This window comes from Salminus brasiliensis, chromosome 14 (genome assembly GCF_030463535.1).
Source record: "Salminus brasiliensis chromosome 14, fSalBra1.hap2, whole genome shotgun sequence".
NCBI lineage: Eukaryota > Metazoa > Chordata > Actinopteri > Characiformes > Bryconidae > Salminus > Salminus brasiliensis.
The window spans coordinates 6,301,373-6,313,538 of NC_132891.1; the positions used below are offsets into that span (position 1 = coordinate 6,301,373).

The window sequence follows — 12,166 nt, forward strand, 5'->3', positions numbered from 1 at the left end:
ACCTGTCTGAAACCAAGTGCATGCTATAATCATCGCACATTTTCTGACTTACAATTGCATTCAAGAGAGTGTGGACAATGTTGGACATTCAGTCCCCCATTAGTGGACAGTACATGGTGCTTACACATTTTAAGGAAGATTCAAACCGAAAAGTTGAAAACATTGAGTTCAAACTCTTAAGGGGAAGTGAATAACTTTGACTGCTCAGGAAGTGGACTGGAGAAGTTTATTCACCCGCCATTACATGACTGTCATTGCATTACCTAAGCCTCCTCAAGGCGCGTGCCGTTTTCCGTTTTATGGCGACACTGTAGAGCGTTCAGACCAAAGGGATGAAAACAACTACAGGTCACTCCACATACCTGTGATCTCATGATCAGTATCGGGAAGGTATGGTCAGGGACCATGTGGACTAGAATACAACAGGAATGCAACTGTAACAACACCTCCCTGCCCTCCCCACAGCAGACTAGGGTTTAGTTCCCCAGCTGGGCAAGCATGCCATGATGCATCAGTACAAGTCCTTGGGCAAGAATCCTAACTCGATGTTTTTAGCCCCATCCTGATGCATACACCATATGTCCAAATATTTGTGGACACCCTTTCTAATGAATGCATTTAGCTACTTAAATTTGCACACAGCTTGTCTAGTCTCTGGCGTGCGTGTGTGTGTGGGGGGGGGGGATAAAGCCAATACTTTTGGGCTAAGTTGGGGATGAGATGGGGTGGTCATCATCATCCAACATCCTGACTTCTCTAGCAATGCTTCAAAATCTACTAGATAGCCTTTCCTGGACAGTAGAGACAGTTACTTGAACAAAAGCGAGGCACACTGAATGAGCAGGTGTCTCAATGGTGTCCCAATACTTTTGTCCATATAGTGTATCTCTGTAATTTCAGGCAGGTGTGGCCTTGCGTTTGGGACAAAAAGGGTTTGGGGTGTTGTTTCAAGCCGGATTTAGTCTTCAAACACACGTATCCAAGATCCTCTAGAATATATTTAACATTTAACTAATTGCAAAACTCGAAAAACTTTCTAATTAAAAAACATAGCTGGAAACTCACATCCTGTGTTTATTTTATTGCCATCCAGATGTGAGAGATTTATCAGATGTGCAGATGTGTAAAGTTGTTATCACTGACACCCCCCTAAACCAACTAATCCACTCTGAATAGGGATAAACACACACCCCCCCTTTCATAAAAAGTAGATATTCATTTTACAATTCTAAAAACACTTCATATTAATATTTTAATGTCAAGATCAAGTCTGAAATAGAAATGCCAATATCAAAAGTATCGAAACTTCAGTATCGATCAGCCCACCCCTGCTGCTCACGGCTGGATGGTGGAATCAATGACTGGTTGGAACTAAACAGGCAACTCATCCGGGTACTTTTCGTCTACTGTTTACCGAATACGGCGCTTCTGTCGTTACGTGCATTTATTTGCAATTAGCTAGTATTACTATTAAATATCTTATTCCGTTTCTATTATTATTCTTATTGTTGTTTAAGTAGTTTGATTTCAAACGCAGCTTTCAGACCCGCCCATTTCCGCTGCGAGTCTCAGTCAGTCCCAGCCGAAAAGCGGCGACTGGAGGAAAGTCTCTCCCCTTCCAACTTCTCCCAGCGCCGTGATCACCCTCTGACTTCTGCTTTCATCGTCGTCCCTATGAAAGACAGATCCTCGCCGTTTACATGTAAGTGAACTGTTGAACCTTCTGGGGGAAATGAGACGTTTGTGTGTGCGTCCCATCAGGCTGAATGCGGGTGGGTCCCCATGGTGGTGGTAGCGGCGGTGGTGGGCGGTCAGCTAGGAGGAACTCCACCGGCAGCCTGCGGGTCACAGGAGAGCTGTGACCGGGTTTTAACACCACTTACTGATGTGTAGATCCTTAAACTGACAGGAAAACTTTAAAAATTAGTGCCAGAGTAGTTACACCTCCTTCTTGTACCAGCTTTGGAGATAATAGTAGTAGCTAGCTAGTACTAGTTATAGTAAGCTAAGGATATTAGATATGAATACACTTAATAATATCGATATTTTCTTGAATATCCTCAATTTAAATGAGTTATATTACCCTTTTGGTTCAAGTCAAGTCGTCTTGACTTATTTTATTAGGAAGTTCAATGACCTGGATGGCTGAAAAAAATCTTCACAGGCGGCGCCAAGCTATTTTCCGTGTTTACTGCTATTTACTGTAGGTAGCCAACTGTTTTGGACGTATACAAGATGTTAAACCTGGCTTCAGGTCCTTTTCGTAGTCCCCTGGGTGTGATTAAACCGTACCTGCCCGTATTATTCGCTTGCATGTAGCACTAGCTATCTAGCTATTTGTATTCTGGTCGCACAGCTGGATTAGACTCAGCGTGTGAACATCTGGCACTGGCACCTCATGAGCGAAAGCCTTTCCCCTCATCATTATCATAAATGAATGAAGACTGATGATTCCTCCGAATCGCCCGGGTTAATTAACAGTCCACCCCAGTACAGCATTGCATAACCGTGCCAAAGTAGGGCATCGCTTTCATGGTATAGGCAGAGAGCTCGTGCACGAGTTTTAACGGGGACCTTCGCCTAGTGCTTAGTAGTCAAGGTAGCTGGATTCGCTGTATAGCCCCGAATACCACGAGCCAAGTGAGCACTGAGAGCATATTTGAAGGAAACCTGAGACCAGAGCACGAGTTTAGAGGTGTTTGGCACGAGCTCAGTCGCTTTTGTCTCGCGGTGCATGCGTCACTGAAGACCACCGAGAGGGTGGGAGGGAGGGGAAGAGAGAGAGAGAGATCAGAGCTCACGCGGATCCTCATGGGCGCGGATCACCTGCACATCAGACGTTTTCAAGGCTAAGAGTTTGACCTGTGGTGTACACTGTTGACCTGTGGCTTTTCAGGTAGGCTGGGCTGCTCACTTGTTGCTGAAACCGGCACGTGCGCAAAATGCATAGAATTGCATGCAGGATGGCTCATATAGGTGGTGCATATTTGTGCTGCAACGTTAGTGGGGTGGTTTCTAGTTTCCTATATTTCTAGTTAGAGCTTGCAACATTAAAGTGCTGCAGAATTACAGCAGTACAGTGTTTTGGAGGCTGGAAATGTGCAAAAATGTGGTCTTGAAACACCGGGTTTGGACGCACTGCCCTGGCAGGGTTGCTCGTGTTTTGGCTCATTTTTGAGTGGATTTGCTTCATATTTCCAGTCTCCAGAAGTTTCGTTTTTTTCTGCTGAAGTAGGCGTGGCCTGGGTGATTAATCATTCAAGAACCCTCGCCCCTGATTAGCTGCGGATCGCGGACGTCACGCTTAGTCACGCCCCGGGGAAAGGCGAGATCGAAGCTCCTCCCCCTTTGCCCCCTCCGTCTGCTATTAAAGTTGGAACAGAGGTGTAGGAGTTCAGTGAAGCTTTTGTGTGCTTTTGGGTCGCTGCCCACGGTGGAAAAGTACTGCCATGACAATCCAAACGGAGACCAGCGTCCCAGCTCCGGCGCTGACCTACTCTAAGACAAGGGGACTAGTGGCTAATCTCAGTGGTAGGCTTTCTTTATCTGGGATGAATGGAGCTACTTGAGCCAACCTACTTCAGGGAGGTGATGGAAGAATATCAACTGATTCCCTTTTTTTCTCTCTGTCTCTCTTTCTCATCCCACAGCCTTTATGAAACAGAGGAGAATGGGACTGAATGATTTTATTCAGAAGCTTGCCACCAACTCTTATGCATGCAAACAGTAAGTATCTGTACTGGCTAAAGACTACAGAACTGTACCACTTTGTTCGATAATGCAGAGCTGCTGTGTTTCAGGCTAAACTGTGCAGCATGGATGGTAGATGGTAGCATAAATTAATTATGGCTGCTGTTTCGTGTTCTAGCCCAGAGGTCCAGTCTATCCTGAACTTGACACCACCGCAAGATGCCGAGCTGATGAACGCTAACCCCTCTCCTCCGGTCAGTATCTGTACATGTCTGTTTGTATTGCGCTGTAAAAACCTTGTATCTTTTAATTGGCAACTATAGGAAGACATATTTTGTCTGACTGTAACTAAATGTCCCTCCACTTGCAGCCCAGTCCCTCACAGCAGATCAATCTGGGTCCTTCCTCTAACCCCACCGCCAAGCCCTCAGACTTCAACTTCCTGAAAGTCATTGGAAAAGGCAGCTTTGGCAAGGTGCTGCTGGCCCGCCACCGGGGCGATGACAAGTTCTACGCAGTCAAAGTGCTACAGAAGAAAGCCATCCTGAAGAAGAAAGAGGTAAGAAACCTCATCTGTTTGAATAGGCCTGGCTGCCTGTTAGCTTTGGCTTCAGGTCAGAAACATGTTGTACAGAATCGCTCTCCATAGTCCTACATTAAACAGGGAACCTAATAGAATATGTAGGAGTTATTAAGTATTGCATTTCATTTTTACATGGCGTCACTGTCAGAACCTTGTAACTTGATTTTTGTTACACGATTTAAAAACGCCAGAACGTCTCATGCTGAGTGGACTAGTAGTGGTCTACCGTCACTTGGAATACAACTTCTTCAGGGAATTTAGGACCGTGATTTCATTCTCCTGTGCATTTCCCACTTTGGAGACACTAGTTTGTGTTACGACAGCAATTGAATACTTTTAGCCATGTGTTATCTAGATGACTTAGATGGCCAGGAATTCTCTTATTGGACTCCTTTCATATGTGAAACCTTATCTAACCTAACCCTTCCTGACCTTCTGTGCATTGCAGGAGAAACACATCATGTCCGAGCGTAACGTGTTACTGAAGAATGTGAAACACCCGTTCCTGGTGGGCCTGCATTACTCTTTCCAAACTGCTGACAAACTCTACTTCGTACTGGACTACATCAACGGAGGCGAGGTAAGACTGTGGTATCAGTTCTGTTTATGGAACAATACCTGCATGAGACAATCACTGCAGGGGCGGGGGGGTTGGGGGGTAGCAGAGAGGTGCTTGGTCAGCGGACATGAGAGATGGCAAAGAAAAATAGAAGATGAGGAGAATTATTGAGGGTGGGAGGATGATATTTGAGCTGAAGGAGAGAGTAAAAAGGCAGCCAGACAGTGGAGCCAGAGACAGAGGGAGAGAGCGGATATCCTGCTATGAGGAAAGAGAGAGAGAGAGGCTTAGGCTGTGTTCTTTAAAGGAAACTACAGGGGAAATGGCTGGGAGGAGACTGAGTGTGTGTGAGAGGGCAGCCTAATTTAGCAGTGATGGTAGTGAGGTTTTGGTCCATTTTGAGGAACAGAGGTGTGTGCGTGTATGTATGTGTGTGTGTGTGTGTGCTGTGGGGGATCTTTCTGTAAAGTACACTCTCATTTCCTTCCATTGTTACAACAGTGAAGAGTGAAGAAAGCCCTGATTAAAAATGGCTTTCAGGATGTAGAACCAAGACATGGGGTGTTAATCACAGGTCTTTAGAACATCATTAAGTTGCATTGTGAAATCTCAAATTTTATGCAAGTATAATACACTATATGTCCAAATGATTGTGGACACATCTTCTATTGAATGCATTCAGCTACTTAAAGTTGCACTCTTTTGTTATATCCTTGATTTTGAAAGAAATCAGAAATGAGTGAGCAGGTGTCCCAATACTTTTGTCCATATAGTGTATCTTTAAAAACACTAATAATAATGTTTAGGCACCTGGAGATATATTTTACAGAGTACTGAAATATTCAGAGCTCTAACAGACTATCTCTCTCTCTCTCTCTCTCTCTCTCTCTCTCTCTCTCTTTCTTCAGCTCTTCTACCATCTGCAGAGGGAGCGGTGTTTCCTTGAGCCTCGTGCACGTTTCTACGCAGCTGAAATCGCCAGCGCTCTGGGCTACCTCCACTCTCTGAACATCGTGTACAGAGACCTGAAGCCTGAGAACATTCTGCTGGACTCACAGGGGCACATCATCCTCACCGACTTCGGCCTGTGCAAGGAGAACATCGAGCCCAATGGAACCACATCTACCTTCTGTGGAACACCAGAGGTAGCTTTTCATCTCTCTTTTATAGCACATACACTAGCAAGCGTGGCTCTGGTAGCACTGCTTTGTTTTTCTACCTTTTTAAGCTTCTCTTATAATGGAAGGAATGAATACACTGCTTCAGATGGATAATCCTCTGTTGTAATCCTCAGTGGTAGGCTCTTTTCATCTCAGATGAATTGAGCTACTTCAGCCTACTCTAGTGAAGTGGTGACTGAAAAGAGAATCAAGCGCTCTCTCATTTAAATGCTCATTCTCTCTCTATGTCTCTCTTCCAGTATCTGGCTCCAGAGGTGTTGCATAAGCAGCCGTACGACAGAACAGTGGACTGGTGGTGTTTGGGTGCAGTGCTCTATGAGATGCTGTATGGCCTGGTGAGTGATGTAGATAGTAGTAGACTTTATCCTATATCATTTATAGTTTATGCTGTAGTCCATCAGATCTTTCAAGTGTGTAATTGCCATGTTATACCCTCTTTTGGGAGTGAGGTTTTAACATTATGCTCTCCATTTTTGGCCAACAGCCTCCATTCTACAGCAGGAATACAGCGGAGATGTATGACAACATCCTGAACAAGCCTCTGCAGCTGAAACCCAACATCTCTAACGCTGCTCGACATCTGCTGGAGGGGCTCCTTCAGAAGGACCGGACCAAGAGGCTGGGCTGCACTGATGACTTTGTAAGTGGTACCATTGGCGACTTTAGTTCCTTAAACTGCAGACGTGCTATTAAGTCAGTATTCTTGAGGCTAAGAATACCATTGGATTCTTGCAGATTGTCACTCATGTTCCTCTGCCTATTTCATTACAGACTGAGATTAAGAACCACATGTTCTTCTCCCCCATCAACTGGGACGATCTGAACGCTAAGAAGCTCACCCCACCTTTCAACCCCAATGTGGTAAGTTCCGTTTCCATGTTCTGGCTCTTTGTAAAGATTCCTGATAATACCATTAAAAATACTGAAGCTACATCAACAGCAAAACATGAGGCAGGAAATAAAGGAAGTTTTGTTTATGTCCTGCAGACGGGGCCAAATGACCTCCGGCACTTCGACCCAGAGTTCACGGACGAGCCGGTTCCCAACTCGATCGGCTGCTCGCCCGACAGTGCCCTAGTGACGGCCAGCATCAGCGAGGCGGCCGAGGCCTTCCTGGGCTTCTCCTACGCTCCCACCATGGACTCCTACCTGTAGCCCGTCAGGATGGAGACACCATCCCATAGACTCTTACCTGTAGCTCATTTGCCATGGAAATGCCGTACCCATGGAGTCACACCTGTAGTGCATCACTATGAGAACGAAGCCAGCCCCATTTTTCCCTGCCCCCAGATAGGGGGGTTGTTTGCACATGGCCTAAGGCAGCTCCACGGGCCTTAAGATTTAAGGCCTGAATCTCAGACATTGAGAGAACTGAGATCTTTATTGTCATCATCATCATTTTCATCATCATCATCATCAATATCATCGTGGTCTTGACTTCGCAGAGCATGGTTACTTCTCCGCTTACGCCCAGGTCGTTCTGGAAGGACACAGGGAGGGACAAAGCCGAGAGGGATAAGCCAAAGTGCTGATAGTTGGACTTTTCATTGTTTTCTTTTTTTTCCTCCCCCCCTCAACACATCTGCTTATTTGAGGGTACTGCTGTTGTCTGGAGATGCCGAAATATTATTTTTTAGTTTCACAGAAATGTGTAGATGTGCCTTCATCTTCCCTCTCCTTTTCTTAACACACGTATCATGACCAAGCTTTTACAATCACTTGAGTCGTTTCTTTTTTGTTCTACGTGACGGCATCGGCTCTACAGCTGGTGGGAAGACACCTGTCGCACAGTTTGTCGCTATGATTTTAATATCAGTTCCATTTTTCTCCATCACTTTCCACTTTCCCGTTTTTTTTTTCTTTTTTTTTTCTTTTTTAGCTCGATTGAGTGGGCAAATGCTGGAGGGTTCTGCTGCTACATGAGTGTAGATAGACAACTGGACAAACTGATCGGACGGCTTGGTCTCATGTTAGTCTTCCAGCCTCCTCTGTATTGTAATAAAGCCGCTCAGAAAAGCATTCCGATCCGTCCGGACGCCACATTCCATTCAGTATGACGGTGTACTGCTATTTAAGTTTGTTTGTATATTTTGAGTCTGTGTATTAGTTTTAATGTATATGGAACAAAACAACTAAAGATATGCTTATATGTAACAATAACTGTTAAAATACGTACTGTAAAATTGTATAATGTTGGATTTACGTGACTTTGTTTGGTTTGCAATAAAACTCTATTGATATTTTCCCCAACAACGGACGGACCATTTCTCTTCCGTTTCATTCCGGATCTCAGTGTTTGGGGTAAATCTGAATGGGGCCAGCGGGCTCAAAAGTGCTGACTGCAGTACACTGCAGAATTCCAATGGGAAATGTGCAGCCTTCGCTCTGCTGAAAGCTTTTGAGTCTGTGTGGGAAAACCATACAGACCTGTATAAATAATGAGTGCCTATCTCAACCTCCACATGCCAGTGAGCCTCTGGGGTGATTGCCCCGTGCTGATCATGCTGTTGGACTTTCCTCTGCTCTTTACGGGCAGCTCAGGCTTCTGCGTCAGGGCTGTTCCACAAACTTAGTCCTCTGACGTAGAAACAAACGTTTATGGCCTGCCATTGACCCTCTCATTCCGTCACTGAACATGGAAAGGTGCCTGGATAGCACTTATCTGAACTGAGCTTCACCTTCTGAACTGATATAAGATCAGATATGAGGGCTGGATAGCCAGTGCAGCTGAATCAGGAACTACAAAGAAGTCCTTTAACTAGGGCACAGAAATAGAAAGGTGCTTAGCAAATAACTAAGCAGATGCATGTTTACAGAGTGAAAGGGAGGCAAAATACAGCACTGGTTCCCAAACTTTGTAATGGAATTTCTAGGCATTTGGGTCCATACCCAGCACTTCAATTTGTAAGGTCCTGTAAATACATTCTTTTGGTCCAAGACTTTTGGACAAGAATTACAGAACTTTGGTAAAAAATCCCATTTAACATAAAAAATAGCCAACTTTTGATTTATCGAGAAATGATCGAGCTGGACTATTAAAGCTACAGTTAGTATCAGCATTTATTAATTGTCATTCCAGGACATGTCCATCAAAGGGAACAAAGTGAGGTGCTCTGCAGCAATACTAAAAGCACACAATAGCACCATTAGACATACAATAAGTAAACTATGGAGATTAAGAGATAAACAAGGTGCCCCATTACAGTGGTGCCCTGACACGCAACCAAAAAAGTATAACAGCAGCAAATCTAGTGAGACAGCAATGCCAGTAACCGTACAGTAGGCTTGCTCAAGGCACTTGAGTCGTAAATGCTGAGGTAGGACATAGCACTGTTCCTTCCCTTCCCCCACCACAACTTCCTAATGGTCCAGGGTATTAAACTGGTGACCTTCTGTTCCAAATCCTGCTTTTCTAACCATTAGACCATGGCTGGCCCTGGGAAGAAGCTTCTGCCATCCAGGAAGAAGCTGTTCCTTAGCCTGCTCGCCCTGGCCTTAATGCTGCGTAGCCTCCTAACTGAAGGAAATGGGCGAACAGAGGATGGATAGAGTCCTTCGTGATGCAGGAGGTCTTTGTCCTTTACCTGCTGTTGTAAACATCAATGATAGAGGGTAGACTGTTCCCTAGGCAGGTTCCCTAGGCATAGCCTAAAAAATCTTTCACTGGGGATGGGCAAATCTGTGGTGTAGATTCAATACTACTGACCCTGACCCTACTACTACTGACCCTTCCTATCTGTGTATATTCCGCCATGGACTGCATGACTCCATATTTGACCTTTAGTACACTATTTGGATGCAGAAGCCACCGTTTCTGGAGGGGAAACCTGGGGGAAATGTGTAGGGTAGTGGGCCTTCAGGACCAGGTTTGAGGAGCACTGGTGTAGAACATCCAGGCCTACTCCAGCCCTGCTCTTATGTTAAGATCAATTCTCAAAAGAAAATCAGTATGGAAGATATTGATACTTCAGTATTGGTACCCTTTCCTACCCAATATGGTGCTGGGGTACTAAAAAAATCAGGGCTGGGAACCACTGTTGACACAGACTGTCCAGTAAGTAGATTTGTCAGTGCCATCTGACAGCAATCCAGGAGATTTTGAAAGGGGAGTGTGGGGCGCTGTAGTGTCTTCAGTGTCTTCAGTATCTAGATATGGACCTATGGAACTTTTAGTAATAGCTACTAAAGCAGCCAAAGCACAGTTTAATGTAGGACCTTAATATAGGTCCCTATAACTATCCAGGCAAACGCTAGTATGAAGTCACAAGTGGGGTACCAGCACCTAAGCACCGGAACACAGTGCCATGCTGGTATGGAAAAGGCAACAGGCCTCTTTCCAAACTGCCTCTGATTCTTAGCATTGGAAGCAGTGCATTTCTTCTCAAGTGCACTACTGCCACCTACAGGCCTCCTGACACATTTCAACCGACACATTACATAACATCAGAATTTCTAAGATTAAAGTCCAGTAATTTCAAAAAGGCAATGCAATTTAGTGGCCTGGTCAGTGCTGGTCAGCTTGTGTTTGGTACAGCAGCAACAGCCACTTTCAGGCAATGAGACTTGAAACACATTAGCAAACGGGCCCTGTCTGATAATTAAGATAATTAATAGAAAACAGGTCAATGGTCTGAAGCTGAGGCTTCCTACATTAACAAATGGTTTGCTGGACATGCATTAAGCTTAGTCATGGGCTAAATGTCAATGTCAATAGTGCTTTACCACCGAAAAGTCTTTTTTAAGTCTAGGCTTAAGATTTAATCTGTGTCTCGGGAAGCCAACTTTATGTGTAGTCTTAACCATTAAAGACCCAGTAAACTCTTAAGCGTCCGTGGGCCCTTGCTTCATTACACTATATGTCCAAATGTTTGTGGACACCCCTTCTGAATTGGACTCTCTGGAGCAGATGAATGTGAACCTATTGGCTTTATAGAGTCTTTTTTTAAAAGGCTCTTCAACTAAGAATATACAATACAAATGTGGCAAAAGTATTGGGACACCTGCTCATTTGTTGTTTCTTCTAAAATGAAGGGTTATAAAAAAGAGTTTATCCTGCTTTTGTTGGAGTAACTGTCTCTACTGTCCAGGGAAGAAGGCTTTCTACTAGATTTGGGAGGAGCATTGTTGTGAGGGTTTGATTGCATTCAGTGACAAGAGCGTTAGTGAGATCAGGAAGTTGGATGATCACCACATCACCCCATCCCCAACTCTCCAACTCATCCCAAAAGTATTAGATGGAGAACCTAACCATCATTCCAGACAACACCGTTTACACACTTTATACCCCTCAAGCCCACGCCTGGCACTAAGCATGGTGCCAGTAGGTTCATCATAGAGTCCTATTCTATCGGCAGTACTTCTCTACAGGGACTAGACAAGCTGTGTTTGTGAACATTTGCACATGTCAGCAATGGGTGCAACTTAAAGTAGCTGAATGCATTCATCTGCAAACATCTGGACATATGGAGTAGTTTATCATATCACAGAGAAGAACCATACAAAGACCGATTTGAACATTTAAGAACCCCTGAAATGATGGTTCCTCAATGGTTCTTGACCTGTCATACATGAATGTTCTTCACACTGTTAAAAGGTTCTTCTCAGTCCCCGCCACACTTACAAGAACTGCCCATGCAAAGGCCTGAGAAACCCTTCTTGGAACCTACTTATTATTAAGAGTGTAGTAACTGAGTAATACGTCTTAACTGGCCAGTAAGTCAAGGGGTCAAGGGGTCAAACAGACACTGTAACTCCAGCATTAGGTGCGATCAGACTGAGCTAATGTTTGAGCGTGAGATATGTTTGTGTTCTTCGGTAGAGGATGTCCTGTACATTCCCTACTACTAAGTCCTAGAGACCAAGTCTTTCACCAAGACACCACCAAGCAATGTCAGAAACATCTGTTGTTGTGTAGCGCCCCCCAGTGTCAGCAAGTACATATCAGGCTTTCAAAAGGATTCACGTCCAAATATATGTCCTCTTCAATGAATGCATTCAGCTACTTTAAGTTGCACCCATTGCTGACACAGATGTGCAAATACACACAAACAGCTTGTCTAGTCCCTGTAGAGAAGTACTGCCAATAGATTAGGACCAACTGACACCATGCTGCCTAATGCCAGGCATGGGCTATATGGGTATAAAGCCCCTGAA

General features: G+C 44.6%; 1 protein-coding gene across 4 annotated transcripts in view; it reads left to right on the plus strand.

Moving 5' to 3' along the window:
• sgk1 (serum/glucocorticoid regulated kinase 1) overlaps positions 1 to 8,266 on the plus strand; it is a 44,870-nt gene extending 36,604 nt beyond the window's left edge. Inside the window, exons 1-10 of one of the 4 annotated variants that reach the window (XM_072696342.1) lie at positions 1,541 to 1,702; positions 3,651 to 3,726; positions 3,869 to 3,944; positions 4,061 to 4,249; positions 4,722 to 4,853; positions 5,741 to 5,977; positions 6,253 to 6,348; positions 6,498 to 6,653; positions 6,785 to 6,874; positions 7,001 to 8,266. In XM_072696342.1, coding sequence (XP_072552443.1) covers positions 1,675 to 1,702; positions 3,651 to 3,726; positions 3,869 to 3,944; positions 4,061 to 4,249; positions 4,722 to 4,853; positions 5,741 to 5,977; positions 6,253 to 6,348; positions 6,498 to 6,653; positions 6,785 to 6,874; positions 7,001 to 7,168 — 1,248 coding nt within the window. In that variant the 5' untranslated portion in view covers positions 1,541 to 1,674 and the 3' untranslated portion in view covers positions 7,169 to 8,266. Of the gene's footprint in view, positions 1 to 1,540; positions 1,703 to 2,789; positions 2,897 to 2,929; positions 3,532 to 3,650; positions 3,727 to 3,868; positions 3,945 to 4,060; positions 4,250 to 4,721; positions 4,854 to 5,740; positions 5,978 to 6,252; positions 6,349 to 6,497; positions 6,654 to 6,784; positions 6,875 to 7,000 lie in introns of those variants that run through there. The other 3 variants (XM_072696341.1, XM_072696339.1, XM_072696338.1) reach the window with 3 other exon arrangements.
• The last annotated feature ends 3,900 nt before the right edge of the window (positions 8,267 to 12,166 follow it).